This window comes from Dysidea avara, chromosome 7 (assembly GCF_963678975.1).
Source record: "Dysidea avara chromosome 7, odDysAvar1.4, whole genome shotgun sequence".
In the NCBI taxonomy this organism is placed as follows: Eukaryota; Metazoa; Porifera; class Demospongiae; order Dictyoceratida; family Dysideidae; genus Dysidea; species Dysidea avara.
Genome location: NC_089278.1, coordinates 11,761,161 through 11,778,451, shown reverse-complemented (window position 1 = coordinate 11,778,451; position 17,291 = coordinate 11,761,161). Strand labels below are relative to the sequence as shown.

Here is a 17,291-nt window from a genome sequence, read left to right as displayed (position 1 = left end):
ATAAATTATCTGTATTATCTATGCAACAGGTAAGGTTTATAACTAACGATTGGTTAGTAGGCACGTTTCAAAGTCAGTTTACAAACTACATATATAAAATTAATGTGGTTTGCTTCATGCATACTTACAAAATTCTTACTGATAAATGAGCTTGGCTCCAACCATGCAAAAACTTCACACATCCCTAATAAGTGGGCGTAGCTCACAAAAGAAGTTGGCTTGCTGTTAGACTATAGACTACAACTCTTACGATAACAGTGCATTTATATAATCACATGGATTTTAATACCAATCAATTAGTGGGTGTGGCTCCATATGTATAAGCCTGCAGGCAGTAACTGTCACAAAGACAGAGCTGCCACTCCTATTTAAATATTATCAATACTAGAAAAACGATATAATATATTTATACAATTTTTGAAGTCCAGCTTCGTTAAATACATAAGATCAGTCTTATCATAATTCTCAGCAGCAACCTACGTACATTGATTCATGCATACCTGCAGACTGCAATACACCTACAGCTACTGATAATTGCATGACTACATATGCCTATAGAACACCACTGCAACTCCAGCATACATAGTAGTGCGATTATATATTACTACTGTATTTTCAAAATTAAGGTGTACCACGCTACTATTAAAGTGCAATGATGATATCAGTAGTCATACTAGCTCCTACTTTTCATAACTACACGTGATACATGCATGTCTACGTGTATAAATATGTGAATGTGGCTACAGTGGAACCTCTTTTAATGGACCCTCCCTGTAAAGGACACTATACATTTAACCTCCTTATAAAGGACAGTTACTGAAGTCCCTATAGACCTTTACCAATACAATTTACCTCTGAAAGAGGACAACCTCCTTATAACAGTAAAATTTCACCAAAATTGGTTGGTCCCAAAGTGTCCGTTAAATAGAGGTTCCACTGTATACTGTTTGTAACTGCTTTACTAGAGTATCTCAATATATAGGTACTTGTGTTTTAGTGGAAGTACAGCTGTGTGGTTGAGGAAACATTGAACATGAGTTAAACGCATGCATGTACGTAATGTCGAGAATGACTGGTTGTTCAGTATGTTTTACTCTAAATTAAAATTGATTGTTGTTAATTGACATTACAAACCCACTGCGATAATTCTCAATCCTCTCACTATTCTTTAACATAATTATACATAATTTGTATGAGCAGAATAATTACAATAGTTGTTTTGTTTGTTCTTACTAATTGCAGTGTCTGGTCAGACTGATGATCACTCCGAATACAGCAGCAAATGGCCAGTACATCATTCAAACATCTTGAAGAAAGAGTTTTCAATCTAAAGATATGACAAAAATGTATTTATAGTGTATTTAACCATAAAATTGCTTTAAACCAACAACAGTTACGGGTTTAAAATTAACTGATGCGTTTGCCAGTACTAGTGCAGGTGTGCGTAATAAACATGAAAAGGGTCTAAGTAACTTAGGTACCTCCAAAAATCCAACAAAAAAAACTTCACACCACAGGGGTCTAATTAATTTAGTAACCAGATGACCTTGTGTCATGGCACCTGAGCGAAGCAAAGGTGCTACTACAGGGCCTGATCATGAGGTACACAGTAAGTACTGTTAAGTTGGTCTCATAAAAAAAACTACTGTGTTGACCGGTAATGGTCATGCAGCCTTCCAAAATGAAGAGACAAACAATAGCAATGATGTTACTGGTACACATTTGCTTTGCTTGGAATGATTGTGGCACAGCCATGTAAATACTGGAGAACACATTAATACTTACGTAGCTGGTGAGCAGGCAATGTGTTTAAAGTTCTGCACATCCAGTCCCATCCTAAATTATCCTTATAGTTCATTCTTCTACCTCTGCTTATTTTTTCATCACACGGACTCAGTGATGTCTAGTATCAACAGAATGCACAATAACAAACACTTGATTGCTTTCAATACCAGCAATCAGGCTCTTATGGAATGAACAAAACAACCTATAATATTATCAGCATTGTCATTAGGCTAACACCAAGAAGTGATGATTGGCTTATTGTGAATGAGGCATTCAGTTGTTGGACAAACAGACTAACTGATACAATGCCTCATAAGCAGTAAACTATAGTAAGGCGATGGACCAGGGGAAAGACTGCCTGTCTGATTTACCTTTACATTATATGGGACACAGGCCTTTTGTATCTTCTAAACCAATGCTGGCACTAGTAATCTGTTAGTCTGTCATTGTACCAGGAGCTTTATAATTACTGCTAGGTGCCTTTGTGTTTATAAACCCCTTGTACTAAGTGTTTACATAAAAAGGTAGTCAGATTTTGGAGCTACGCATTCCCACATTGGTACATAATAACATAATATACTATAAGGGTTGACTCTTCTGAAGCTCTTTAATAAACTCTAATAAGTGACTGAATTTTGAAAAATCACCCATATGGGTGCACGTGAAATAATTAGAATTTTCATGTTTGATGGGTTGCTAATAAGAGGACACAGTTTTGAAAATATTTCAAGTATTTTATTGTAATTTAAGGTATTGAGAATGACTTAAAACTGTCAAGAATTAGATTTGTACTATACAGTTTGCGATTTGATCATTAAATATTTTAGGTGTCAAATGTGCCCATATGGGTGGTTTTCCAAAATTCGGTCACATTAAGCAGATGTATCTGTTTAGTTGCATAATCCCAAAATCAATGCACACGCACATGCAAGCTTGGTAATTGTTTCTCATTCCCACCTGCATTACTATTCATCCTCTCACCTCAAATTCTATTAACGTGTGCACACATTTTGACCCGGAGAAGTCTGGCCTTACAGCACAGAAAAAAATATTTCCAGATAACTTTAAATAAGAAGGCTAATTTCTGCATAGTGGAGAACCTGCTTTTGCAGTGGTTTGTGAGTATTTTGTTCAGCACACCTATCATCCATAACCCCCAGTACAGGCTTGGTAGGTGAGATTTGGGGGTTAGATACCAACAAAATATCCTGCCAGGTGTGCACGTGGGCCACTGCAATAAATTTTCTATTTTGTATCTAATGACAATTGGTTACAGGTAGCGGCAGTATTCCCGCAGATAACATTTGCTTTGTTAATCCCCACTTGATCACCATCCTAGCTGCCTGTATGGGCAGTACAGGGTTAGCATCGATAGATGTACATATATAAAATGACCTCCCTCCCATGCCATGGTTGAGAAACAAGTATCAAGTTTACCTGCATGGCCTAATGGCAGTACACTATGTTGTACCTAACAATTTCCAAGCCCTAATGTTGGTCACTTAAGGCTGAATTGTAAGCCATGTTCTGTTCATAACGAGGTTCATAATTATACTATTCCCAGGGGTAGACAAGAAACATAAAAAACATAGTACTTGGTAATACAAGTGCACACATTGTACCTCAAACAATGGCAGTCAACTCACCTTATTAGACAGTTTACTGCTTCTGTTCATGCCTCTCTCTTCCATGATATCACGACCCTGAAATCGCTATACGTAATTATTTTTATGAGGCGCTTATGGACTCAACTTGGGTGAACAAAACGTGAGACCAGAGGAGGTTGGACACGATTTAAGCGCCCCTAAAACAAATTATGCGAAACTCGTTTTATTGAAGAGGTTTATACATCGATCTCAGTTAAATTCGGTAAAGGATCATTGTTCTGATTAGAGAATACGTACGTGACAATTCTGGTGAAGTTCTACACACCAAACCCAACTTATTAATTTCACCCCAATCACCAAGCGCTTTTACAAAACAAAATACATCACCTTGAAGCTTACGTGAAGCACCATCCGAATATCTAATCAACCCCAGTCAACCCCATCGTTTTTCAAATTTGTATTATGACTATTGAGGGTCACGTGAAATACCAAAGAAAAGAACGCAATTAAGGGCAATATATTTATGTGGCGCTTAGAGCGCGTCCAACCTCCTCTGACGTGAGACTACCCGAATGCGAACAACACGTGATCGTCACCACGACCTCTAGATTGACCAGAGTCATTCGACATGATCAATAGTATATTGCGCGTTTGCACTAACCAAGCATTACCCTCGTTGATAAGACGATGCTCAAGTGAGCTAGCTACTGGTAAAGTAGATGTACTACCTGGACAAGCAGATGTTGGTGGGGTGCTGACAGACACGTACGGACGAAAGCACACTTACTTGAGGATATCACTAACGGAACGATGTAATTTGAGATGTGAGTGGTCTGTATGGTAGACTATTTTAACTTCTTGAAATAGGTCAATATTGTATGCCTGAAGAGGGCGTGGAATTATCTCCACGTGACTCCTTACTAACTACAGAAGAGATTGTCAGATTGGCGAGACTCTTTGCTGCATCAGGAGTTAACAAGATACGTCTCACTGGAGGTGAACCGTTAGTGCACAAAGACATTGTCAAGATCGTAGGTGAGCCATGATACGGATTGTAAGTCACTACAATATTAGTTTCGTGGCCGGACTGTATTATAGAAAAGGTCTGGAACAATGCTTGTATTGATATACTACATGTTTAATATTATTGTGTAGCACAAAGGAAACTTGCACATGATGCAATGTCAAATAGCAGTTGCTTGCATCTATATTAAAAATGCATTACACTGCTTTGGAGTCTATGAATCGGTTATAAGTTGTTTAGTGATGACAAAAGAGCTTTTGGTCTAGAGCAGTCTTATTTCAAGGGAGTTTATAGCTGGGGCCATAGGTTAATTCTGCATACTTGTGACATAACCTTGAGTGTGGGAATTGAGACTTTATCATGGGCGTCACTATTCAGTGGACTGGACTACTGGACTGGAACACTGGACTGGACTACTGGACTGACATATTTTTGGTTTTTGCACATTCTATGGTTGGATTTACGGAGTCTTGCTAGTAAGAACCCTTTGGGCACCTGCAGCCCACTTCTAAACACTTCTAAACACTGAAGACAAACAGTGGAATATGCGAAAACTGTCTCTTAATAATTTCGCTACTGTTCATTATGCTGCTATACAACACTTATTCCTTACCTGGTGTGTAGTAATGCTGCAGGCAGTGCAGGGAATTCCGCCAGTGAATGTGACAGCAATAGTTAACCAGCAATCAACTAGCCAGTAGACAATATCCTTCAAGATATATCCTTAGAGCAAGCTAGTCTCATTAGTCTTGCTCTCACTAGTCTCGCTGTTTCAGTGTAGGGGCTTATCAAATAAAGATTATAAGCGTCCATGCTGAAAAATCTCTAATTGGTAAGCCCCTGCACTGACTAGAGAGGTCTGGCCATGCTGGCGAGACTAGCTTGCTCCTCAAGGATATCTCGAAAGATTGTCTACTGGCTAGTTGATCGCTGGTTAACTATTGCTGTCATATTCAGTTCCTTGCACTGCCTGCAGCATTACTACACACCAGGTAAGGAATAAGTGTTGTATAGTGGCATAATGAACAGTAGCGAAATTATTAAGAGACAGTTTTCGCATATTCCACTGTTTGTCTTCAGTGTTTAGAAGTGGGCTGTAGGTACCCAAAGGGTTCTTACTAGCAAGACTCAATAAAACCAACTTCAGAATGTGTAAAAACCAAAAATATGTCAGTCCAGTAGTCCAGTCCAGTGTTCCAGTCCAGTAGTCCAGTCCACTGAATAGTAACCCCCCTTTATCATATTGCTAAAGCGCTGCTATGTTTGGTGTTGGTATTGCAATAATGCTATTTGTGCAAGTAAATGTTCCATTAAACATTTATAATGTGTTTATATAGCTTGATACCTATTATAACTGAAGAAAAAGGATGACAACCAATCCTGCATAAAGCTACAAGAAGCTAGGTGTAAACAAGTAATATTTGTATTGAAAATCTTCTATAAAGTCATGTGGCTGGCAATTCACTTGGAGTAGCTGTGTACGTCAAACTAGATCCTCTGGCTCACCTACAACAAGTTGTTTAATTGGTACGAATTGGTTCTGTGTACTTCTTCACTTCCAAAATCATTGTAGCATGTCAATGCTTGCTTGTGACTTGCCTTGGAGGATTATGAATTCCTGCCAAAAACTATCCTCATTTTTCTTTCACAACGGGTTGGCAGTATTAGTTAGGGAAGATGCCTTCGGAACGACCGTAAACCTTTCCAACAAGTTTCTGTAGAATTATTATTTGAAATTTTATTGACTATATATATATATATAGGCTCACTACCATGTAGATGTTGTCATGGATTCAGTGCTAAGAATTATCCATAATCTCCACAGTGATTGGATTGATTGCAGAGACACTTCTCTTACTGTAATGTGGAATGACCATATCGTTTTTCAGTAGTCAATAGTCAGGGCATGCATTCAGTTGAGCAATTGACTTTTATAATGCACCATTCTTTCTTTTGATGGGGTATTTGCTGGATTCTAAATAAGTATTGAATTATATTATTGCAAAAGGTAAACGTAAACAGACAAGTTACAAGGAAAAGTTTAATAAACTTTATGTTTAGGTATATAGGATCACAAGGTGTGTCATCTGTACCTGCAGCTATACTACAGGACATTTAGTCCCTAAATCTGTCATGGCTATATTGACAGGCTGTTCTGCCTGCAGTCACAAGGCTAGAGGCCAACAAAGCAGTGCACAGCCACCTTTTCAATAACAAACTCGTGCCTTTTTCTGGTTCCAACAAGTATCTGTCTTCAGTGCTTTCCATTTACTTTTATCTTCAATTACAGTCATCTTCATGTAAAGAAACCTTACAAAGGCATTAGTTTTCCGTGTTGACACTTTCCTTTAGTGTATTGAAAGAGGATTCCAGCAATAAAAAGTAGTGAAACAAGAGATACGATGGTAGCTATTACAACATAGAAATCCCTATTCACGTTATTGTACAACAGGCAATATTTACAAAAGGAAAATATGACAAATTCACAATTAATCAGTTTTGACAAAATGAAAAGCAAGAAACCACAAATCTAAAGACTGACTCTATTGAGGCACTTATTGATGTTTGACGATGCAACCGATTTGTCAAATTCGTCAAGTTTTCTCTCATCAAAATTTTCTATCGTACAGTACTTGTTTCACTGTTTTATATCACTGGAGCCCTACTTCATTTTTAAATATGGTATACACCATGATATGTTTTAATAGCACTAAAATATAACTCCATCATGGGCTGAAGGAGACCGCTTGGGGGCAGCCTGCATTATCTGTGCTATGCTAGAAAGCCTATGACAGTAGACCATGACTGGATGTCCCCTGTATCTTTGACCAAGCCTGTGTGTAGTTGAGATTTCAAGCCTTCACGAAGCAATTGCAACACTTAAACAATGACATTAGCCACTAGAGGAGGTCTTGGCTTTGGATTACTGTGACTTTTCTATTAGAGTATATCCATGTTTTCATAGATTTTTCTTTACTAATTTGATCTATAAAGAAAGGGTGATACAAGAAAAAATACTTACTCACATCCCCTGTTCATAGAGAGCACAGTGGCAACTCTGTATATAATTGCATTTGTAAATTACAACAGTCCCTGTAATCGATTTTCCCTATACCCGTACACATCTATCTTTCTACTTTGGGTTGAAACTGCACCAGAACATACACTTGGCTAAAAAAATTTAACGTAGAATTCAAGGACACATGATTATGCCAGCTTTTTTCAGATCTGGTCACAAATATAATGAATTTTTGTTAAAATTATGCATATAGAGAAAAAAGAAACTCTCTTCAGTTGTGTAGCTAATGTAGTACCAAAAGTGTCACAAAAGGTATGGTGACATTTCATCTTGGAAAGATAGCCCAATCCCAATTGCCCCCTACCTTGAATGGTATTAATATTCAACTATGAAACAATGTTTTAGAGTGATTTTTACCCATTGCTAGGTAGTTACACTATGTACCTATGCCAGTGTTCATTATGTGTCAACAGGTGATCTGTCTGTTATTCCTGGCATTAGCTGTGTTGCGTTGACCACCAATGGTGTAACCTTGTCTCACAAGATTCAGAAACTACGAGAAGCAGGTCTAGGAGCATTAAATGTTAGTCTGGACACTTTGGTAGCTGCCAAATTTGAATTCATTACTCGACGGAAAGGTACAGTTGTGCAAAGAGTGATTACATGTAATGGATAGGCCACAGTTTTGGTATCTTTATTAATTATATTTGCATTCTAGGATGGGCGAAAGTGATTAGGGGTATTGATGATGCTATTTCTCATGGTTACCGACCTGTCAAGGTTTGTTCCTGTTAGCTCATCATTGTTGCATAATCCAACTATTCTATTAGATCAACAGTGTTGTAATGAGAGGTCTAAATGACGATGAACTTAGTGATTTTGTGGAGCTGACTAGAGATAAAGTAAGTTATTATGAAATAAGTGGTACTTTGTATTGACTTTTTGTAGTGTGTGGATGTCCGCTTCATTGAGTATATGCCATTTGATGGTAACAAGTGGAACTACAACAAATTTGTGTCCTACAATGAGATGTTAGATGTGATAAAAGCCAAGTGGCCATCACTGCAACGTCTTACAGATTCTCCCAATGATACTTCAAAGGTATTGCTGAGGTTGTCTGTTCTACATACAGAAGTGTTATTATCTAGAAGAGTATTACAGTATTGTTATAGATAATTGCCAAATGGCTCAGATTATGCATGCTATTTGGGATTATATGAAGAAGTCAAGCATATCAATGGTGTTAGGCCTGGTTTCCTAGAGTGTGTTACTCATGAATACACACTAACACAAGAGAATACGTGATAGTTCATATTTCACTACTCTACGAAGACAACACAACCCAGCCATAACAAGGGTTATGGGTAGGACAATAGTAAAATGTCTTGAATACTGACTCTGCTCCAGTCTGCAGCCTTCACTGGTTATCACTCCAGAGTCTGCAGCAGCTGACACTGATGCACTCCTTGTAGAGTGAGCTATGAAAATACTAACATCAATACCTGAAAGTTTTAGCACGGCTAAGGATGCCAGATCTGCTGATCGTGAAGGTCTAGCTAGTGCCATTAACACAACCAGTTTGTAGGTCAAGAACTTGAGTGACAGTGACTGGGTGTCACCCCACTTTGATGTAACATTCCAAGTAGTTGGAAGAGGTGGTCTGACATGAAAGGCTCCTCAGAACCCAGGCCACTAGTGAATGCTTTCCTACATCCACATCATCCACTCTGTCGTGTACACTGGATATGGCAGACCTGTAAGCATTAAGAGAACTTGTTTTATGGCCCTGAGCATGTAAGTCAGCCGAGAAGTTGGCTATGTCAGAAACGGGTCCTGAAACGGGATCAAGTCCCCGTTCAGTGCACCTGCCCAACCATTTCTTGAAGTGAGAGTCATAGGCTCTGGAAGTTTTGCTTCTCCAGGATGCGAGTATGAGCTCTATAGCTGTCTCTGAAAGACCTCCGTTTCTGATTTTTTGCCAGAGATAGACCATACTGCTAGTTGGGGTAGAAGATCCATTTGACTGGCATTGGATGTCTGCTGGAACAGGAAGTTGTTGTGGATAATCGTACCATTGCTGGCCCTTCTACACTGGGGCCATTAGGATAACCTGAATTTGCTGTTGCTGAGACAGCACTCTGCCCACCAAGCACCATGGAGGGTTTGCATACCCTTGAAAGTCTCCCATCACTGCATCTGTTTCCTCTACCAGCACGTCTGGTCTCCAGCTGAAGTAGCAAGGTAGTTGGGTGGATAACTGAGGTGCAAACAGGTCTTCCTGCAGTGGTCTTTACTTCTGCTTGATCTATTGGAACAACTTGGGGTGAAGTTTCCAGTCTATCCTGCCTTTTGTTGACCTGGACTCAGCATCTACCACAACATTCGCTACTCCTGGTATACAGTGACAGCATCACATTGTAGTTCTGGTTGGTGTGACTCAGAACCCTCTGTAGATCTCCTTGTAGTGACTGGTAAATAGAGAGGCTGCGAGAACTGCCTGTGACGATGCACGCAGCTTCCCTATCAATTGAGCCAACTGTTAAGCTGTCACTTGTGACCTCTGTAAATGCTGACATAATTCACCCTCAGTAGTTCCTTGAGTGTCCCCGTGCCTTCCATTTTGAAGTACTGGGGTGCCACCCATTCGTTCAGCTTCTAGAGGTTGATAACTGACCTCATCTGGCCCCAGGACCTACATTAGGAAGAGGGTTGAGTAAAAGCCCTTGTGATTTAAGGGGTGTTGCAGTAAGGAAATTGCTCCCTTTCTTAATAGTGTGTTCACCTCCACTTGAATCAGTGAGCTTTGCTCAGCAGAGGATATAGGAAGATTTTGGTGGTGTCCTTGAACTGACAAACTTGTGAAGGGGATCTGAAACCTCTGCACGCAGTTCTGAATCCACTTGTCTGATGTCAGCACTTTCCAGTTGCTGTGAAAGTGACTTAACCTCTCGGCCACACAGACTGACAGCTGTGTGGTCTGTGGCTCTGTAAACCTTTTTTATAAGGTGCACAATTATATGACTATTGATGGTGAATGAGTGTGTGCATAAAGTTCTAGTCACTTGGGTGTCTTCTGGAATGCTCCTTGATCTCTCCTGCCTCTGGAATAGGGCTGGTGATGTCTCTGGAGGTTGTAAGACTTGACCCTCCCTGATGGTAATGCAAGGGGGCCTTCTGAAAACCCTGCTGCTTTTGTTTCGGCACTGCACTGGACATCTTCGAGTCCCTCGAGGCTTTCATCTGGCAGAGGTGAGCTGCAGCCTTCTCTGGAAAGGCTGGTCCAAGCAGGGTTTTTGTACCTGAGGAGAACAACTCATCAGATTCTGCAGCATAAAACACCAAATCCTTATTGTAGCCTTGGATGCTCTGTATTGATGCACACCGCTGGGAGGCATTCCTCAGGAAGGTAAGGGCAGCTTTTTCTGCAATCTCCACATCTTCAATGGCTAACTGTGTGCCACCATTGATGGTCTTTAATATTCCTGTGAGAGGCCCACAGCATCCAAGAAGTGATCTTGGTTGTCAGAGTAAAGATTGTCATTGGCTTTAGTGCTCTTTGAGCATTCACCCGCAATCATCTTATCCAGGTGGGGCAGGATGGTAAATGACGTGTCCAGCACATTGAACTCATTCCATAATTTCCTTCTTCTATCCTTATTCTCCATTGGAGAGAAGGCTGCCTTCGGGAATTCTTCAGTCGGTTCTAGAGAACTGTTGATTGGCGTTGATATGTGTTGATGAGGGCGATTTACCCAGGGTGTTTGGTGAATGCATTCAAGTTAGACACTCTCCCCCATATAAATATTATGTACTCTTGACGATAATAACTGAGCTGTATTAAGAATATGAACACACCGTCCTCAGTATGCTCCTACATGGTGCTGCGACCGTATGTTCCTACAAATACAGTATGTGATAGCTACTTTAAATGTCTGAAAGAGAATTACTACTGGACTGTACCATGATGTAAACATTTCTGTCTGTGTTCCTATAGGCCTACAAGGTTCCTGGTCATGCAGGCCAGGTTGGCTTTATCACATCAATGAGTCAGCACTTTTGTGGCTCCTGCAATCGACTAAGACTAACTGCTGATGGTAACCTTAAGGTAAGACAAGTATTGGTTATTGAGTTTCACTTGTTAAACCAGGCGTGCGCCCACAGCCGGCCTTTTAAGGCCGGCTGTGGGCGCACGCCTGGTTTACTGAAATTGTTTTCGTAAAAGTGTGTGTGTGTACCTATCTATCTACCTATCTACTTATCTATGTTTGTCCGTACGCACCCACGTGAGCAAAATCATTTAATAACGGTAAAAGCAGCTTTTACGTAAGAAGTAAAAGTGAAATGAAGTCTGTATTAAACTTCTGCACAGGTGAACTTTGCTCTGAGGTGGTTTCTTTTCGGCGGACTGAAATACGGGTGTGGTGACTTTCCTCAGACTACCTTCCCCTTGAGGTTTTCAGGCATTTAGCAACTGAAAAACAACGGTGCAGGCCTCGTACACTGCCAGGAATAGCCTATCGCTTCGAGTTGAAAGGGGGCGTACGCGAACGAAAATGAAGAATAGCTTTGTTGTCGAGAGAATTTGTGGGAAAAAACACATTAGTCACACTATAAAACAGTTTAGAAGATAGTTCTGTGCGTAATATGTTGGTAAAAGCGGTTTGTTTAACAAACGCTTTCTTAGCAGTGCATAGCAACGTAATTGAACGAATTACGAATATTTCATGAATTACGAAATACGAGAATTAGCTAATAATATTATTGCACAACCCAAAACTACCCTATTGTAAAGTAGTAATACATAGTTGGTTAATTCATAGTAGCATATACTGTCTATAGTTAATTCCAGATGAGTTAGCTAGCTGCATGGCGCCTGGTTTTTAGAAGTAGCACAACATCAACTTGTTTTATTTAGCAAATGATTTGTTGTGCGTATGTTTTCTGGTTTAGTCCCTCAGTCTGTATGATATCTTTACTTTGTGTTGGATGTTGTTTGTAGGTTTGTTTGTTTGGGGCATCTGAGGTTTCTCTACGTGATATTATGAGGAAAGAGGGGTCCACAGATGAACAACTATTGGAAGTGATTAGCCAAGCAGTTCAAAGGAAGAAAGCTAAACATGCAGGTATAAAATGTATTGTATTAGTAGCAAGAGTTTATAATATATATACTGAGGAGAGTATCCTACTCTCATATACCCCTGTAGAAGGGCGTATCGTGAAGTTATGACGTAGCACTTCTGAGTTTGCTCGTTTTTCTTTGTATAATTAATGATGTCATTAGTTTGAACATGGTATCGATTGAACGCGTGCCTAAAAACGTTGCTAGCAACCAAATTAACTCTAGCTCGAAGCGTTTCTCACTGAACTACAATCGTTCCTTCATGGGTTAAGACCACTTTGTAGGCGTTTCTTGCTAGGCCATTCGCAAATACGGCTATCTTGAGCGTCGCGAGTGTGAAATGGTGCTAACGATTCTTGCACTTTTACGGCTGCTCGTACGTCACAAACCACAACATCTTGTCGTTGCATCATAACTTCACGATACACCCTTCTATCTGGTCACAATAATTTGATATTCTGCTCTTGTTACAATTATTTAGGCATGTTTAACATCTCTAAGCAGAAGAATAGACCAATGATACTGATTGGTGGGTAATGAAGTGAGTTGTCGTGATATTGAATATAACTAATGCTAATGTTACTGCAGGTAATGCCCACCAATTTTACAAGTTGTACATAAAACCTAATTTAAGTTGTGTGAACAAATGCTTTTCAATGTTATTACAACCTTACCGCTGCTACAGTGATTTTTCTCATGTGACCTCTTCTGGCAAGGTGAAAATGGTTGATGTTGGCCACAAGGCTGTTACCAAGAGAATGGCTCAGGCTTCTGCGTGTGTGATATTGGGAGAAAAGGTGTTCCAGTTGTTGCAAGACAACCAACTTGACAAGAAGGGTGATGTAATTGCTACTGCTAAATTGGCTGGAATATTAGCTGCCAAGAACACTCATCACATGATCCCACTTTGTCACTCCGTACCACTAACACATATTAACGTTGACACACACTTTGACCAGTCCAGTCATTCTTTGCTTGTGTCATCAACAGTACAGTGTTGTGGACAGACTGGTGTGGAGATGGAAGCACTGGTAGCTGTTAGTGTAGCTGCACTGACTGTGTATGACATGTGCAAGTCAGTATCACACAATATTAAGATCACAGATATACAACTGAATAGGAAGAGTGGGGGAAAGTCACATGACTATGTTCAATCATAATTAATTATTTAAATATTACATGGTAATTATATGATGTATTTGCAATTAAATTAGTAGCAGTAGTAAAAGGTTAATAGCAAAGATGGTTCAACTGACTTAGTTTCTTTATGAACGTTTGGTATACTGTTTTTGTATTAGAGTATTCATGCTTTGTTTAAAAAGTTTCTGTTTTGTACACGTGCAGGGACAGGATGTACGTGTTTTTGTGGTGTATTACCCATCAAGACATAAGTTGGCTATACTTTTTTAGTGAAATTTGTTGGAACTGCGAATAATCCAACTACTTGTAATTATAATAGTCTGTTATAGTTTTGATCATGATGTAGTGATCCAAAGCACCCAATTTGGTACTGAGGATATATTGATTTCAGAAGGCAAGTCAAATGGTATTGTGCATCCATTGAAAGCTTACCACGAAAATAAAAACCATTATATTAAATGTTCAGTGTTTCCAAGTATAGAAGTAGTACTACTACTTATTTGTAATGAAGTACAGTACCATAGTTTAAGTTTATGGAGGTGTGCAAGGGGAGCTTTCTCCTTGGAATATGAGCATGACTACATGTATTGTTATCAACATGTAACTACGTATTTTCAGAGCATCTATATGACTTTCCCATTTGATTACTTTCATCCCATGACAATCCATAGCACCTTTATGGCATGTTGATGCACCACAGCAAAAATCAGACTTGTTCAGTGACTAGAATTAAAGTAGCTAAACAGTTCAGATATTTCACTTGGCCAAGAATTCATACTGAATATTTGTTTGGGGGGGGGGGGGGGGGGGGGGGAGTAAACTACAAATATGAAACCCAAGTGTGAATTTTACTATAATATTATGTGCAAGTCTACATAAGATGTGACACTAGACCTCCTGCAGTTATACTGCCTGGACGTGCAGACCTGATAAACTTTATTATCAGGAGCTCATAACCTGTGGTGGCTGGTTTCACTGTTCAGTTCACAGCGTAACTATAGAGGTTAGCTAATCACAATAGGTCTGGTGTTAAGTTAACTGACTTCCTGCTTCACATGTTTATAGTATAAGCTCCCTGTGGGTTGGTAATTAATAAATCAACTACATTAGCTTATTGCTTTAATTTCACTATAGCAAATTTGTATTTATAATGCAATTATGGGGAATCTGCATATGAATGTTCAATATCTACAACATAAATCATTGTATATAGATATAGTAGAGATTTAAATGTTTTGAGGGTCATTTTATCAAAGGAATAAAATTCCCATATAAAAGTTTTTTTAGAAAAAATTAACGGTTACACTGTATAATACATTTCCTATCTTTGTGTCAGTTGTTGCTACAATCACCTAGTACAAGCCAACGATAATGTTATTCAGAGCATAATTATAATTTCATTATTGATTTGTAAGACAGATCATACATATGCTTATTAATTATATACTAGCTTTTGTTCCATTAAAATCAATTTTGGGTAATGCATGTAGCTATACTAAACAGTGTAATATTAGTCCATTGTCCAGTATTAAGGCACATAAGTGGTTTATTATTCTATGTCTCTGCATGGATAACTATACCGTATTCTTTTATTTCTTTATTATGCAGATCTAAAAGTGTTTCATCAAGGTATATGTAAATTAAATATACCAGTCTGATCAGTTACATATTCATTTGTAACATAGACAACTTATATAATAATATTATCCTATCAAAATGATTGTATTTTAAATCACTTTATTAAAGACAAATTTAAAGTCTGAAAACTGAAGAAAAGATTAGCCCAACTGGCAAGTGCTAATACTATTTCAGATATTAATAGCATTGTCACACCAATTGCATTTCCATCTAACACTTTTGCTCTAGTGGTAAACATTTCTCCTTTAGCCACCAAGTGAACAACCAATATACTATGCACTGTGCCATCACTGTGGGGTAGTGCAAAACTGATGCTGCTGTTGGTTATCAACACTGTGGTGATCTAGTAATAAGCTATTCTGCTATGGAAAATCTCTGCTCATCTTTTTTCTTAAAAACAAGTAATTATATTAATAATTTACCTTCTAGCTATTAGGCTCAGATGAGTATTGATCTATCGTTTATATTAGTCTAAAGTCTATGGCATCCACATAAGTGAACGAAATTGTAGCATATAAATGATTGGTCTCCATAATTATAAATAATACCCAAACTAATCGAGATATTTGAATTATTGTTTGAGCTCTAGATACCTACATAATATAAGTCTCTGTTATGAGGTAATACATGTATGCAGTTGTTTAATGTTGATAACTGAAGTAGAGATTTATAACCACGTGTACTTTAGAAGATACCTTTTAGTGACAGGCCTCCAAGTTTTTTTGCTATATACATGCATGCACATTAATCTCCTTTAGAATTTATGTATTCTGAGATTGAATCTAGTAACAAATTTCACCAAAAAAACTTGACATTTTAAACATAATAATATTATGTTAGAATATAGTATTATAGGCAGCTGCTTTGTGCTTTGCAGTGTCAAGAGCATGCCAAAGAGTAATGAGGTGAAGCAATGCGAAGATTGAAGGACATGGATACCATTCTTCCTGCTCTATTAGAGTATTTCTATCTGAACCTTTTAGCAAATTGATGCAGAATGATGTAGCCTTAATATAGTTGACCAGCCCCTGGTTAACCACATGCACAGATACAGATCTTTGTGTCAGTTTCTTTCTGGTATTGAACTACATAATTTACATTTACACTAATACGGGCTGAGGTGGGGATTTGCATCACTGAAAATTACAATTCCCCACCTACTGGGGAAGTACTAGCGATGCAAACCCTGACCAAGTCTTGACCTACAAACCCTGGGAATACTGGGGCTAGGAGGGGATTTGTGTGGTCGTGTGGCGTTAGTCTAGTGATGAGTTAGTTTGAGTGGATTCCAGTATGAAAGTAATAGCTAGCACCCGAGACACTCCTTCCTACACCTTTGCTGTCTGAGTGAATTTCTTTAGTGAAGACAAATACTGTCGGGGAAATTTAGCAATCAATCCCCCCACCATCCCCAACCTTCAGTTCGTATTAGTGGTAGTCGGGCATTACAAATAATCAGTAGTAGCACTGCTGGAAAGATCGAAGTTAATAAGTACTATTGATTTTTACAATTACCTTTTTGATGGATGTACAATACCTAGGGCTTTGGGGTGGCACTTCTCAGTTCTAAGTACATCCTTGCAGTAAATAGCAGGAGACAAGTGTGTATCAAAAGCTTTTGTATTGTCAATCAATGAAGTCAGGTTGATTGGCCTTAAAAGCTTGACAAAGAAGCCACTAACACCAAACTGTTATCAAGTGCATCAGTGTAAGATGCAATGTTATGTACATTGAATGAACCTGTGTAGTCATGACAATTGTGATTATTGGCTGTTAACTAGCAAACAGAGCTGGGGTTCTAACTGTAGGGACCCTTTGGCAGCACATGCATGTTGCTGGAGGACCATTGATCTGGAAATTTTACCTGCATTCGTCCAAATTTTAATGTCAAGATTCCTACATTTTTTACAGTCAACTAAATCTCCAAATGTACTAGGTATGGTATCCCAGACATGGTAG

The 17,291-nt window shown here is 38.8% G+C and overlaps 1 protein-coding gene and 1 long non-coding RNA gene across 3 annotated transcripts; one reads left to right on the top strand and one right to left on the bottom strand.

The window, feature by feature from the left end:
- Positions 1 to 1,164: 1,164 nt before the first annotated feature.
- LOC136262060 (uncharacterized) lies at positions 1,165 to 3,521 on the bottom strand. Its single transcript, XR_010704090.1, has 3 exons — positions 3,432 to 3,521; positions 1,786 to 1,903; positions 1,165 to 1,327 (listed from the first exon to the last, which is right to left on the bottom strand). It is a non-coding gene; the product is annotated as an uncharacterized lncRNA (long non-coding RNA).
- Positions 3,522 to 3,952: 431 nt separating this feature from the next.
- LOC136260449 (molybdenum cofactor biosynthesis protein 1-like) lies at positions 3,953 to 13,888 on the top strand. 2 transcript variants are annotated; one of them, XM_066054172.1, is made up of 10 exons: positions 3,953 to 4,216; positions 4,260 to 4,427; positions 7,909 to 8,073; positions 8,154 to 8,215; positions 8,266 to 8,337; positions 8,384 to 8,536; positions 11,430 to 11,540; positions 12,435 to 12,558; positions 13,036 to 13,083; positions 13,143 to 13,888. In XM_066054172.1, the coding sequence occupies exons 1-10, from the start codon at positions 4,021 to 4,023 to the stop codon at positions 13,712 to 13,714; spliced, it is 1,671 nt and encodes a 556-aa protein (XP_065910244.1). In that variant the 5' UTR covers positions 3,953 to 4,020; the 3' UTR covers positions 13,715 to 13,888. The 2 variants fall into 2 exon arrangements, with proteins under 2 accessions (XP_065910244.1, XP_065910245.1); XM_066054173.1 differs by having other exon boundaries at positions 13,036 to 13,095; positions 13,143 to 13,242.
- Positions 13,889 to 17,291: the final 3,403 nt, after the last annotated feature.

Excerpts from the sequence above, each read along its gene's own strand:
- LOC136260449 (XM_066054172.1), top strand. The coding sequence starts at position 4,021 with ATGATCAATAGTATATTGCGCGTTTGCACTAACCAAGCATTACCCTCG. Across the intron at positions 4,428-7,908 it reads AGACATTGTCAAGATCGTAG|GTGATCTGTCTGTTATTCCT; the intron begins GTGAGCCATGAT and ends ATGTGTCAACAG. Across the intron at positions 8,074-8,153 it reads ATTCATTACTCGACGGAAAG|GATGGGCGAAAGTGATTAGG; the intron begins GTACAGTTGTGC and ends TTTGCATTCTAG.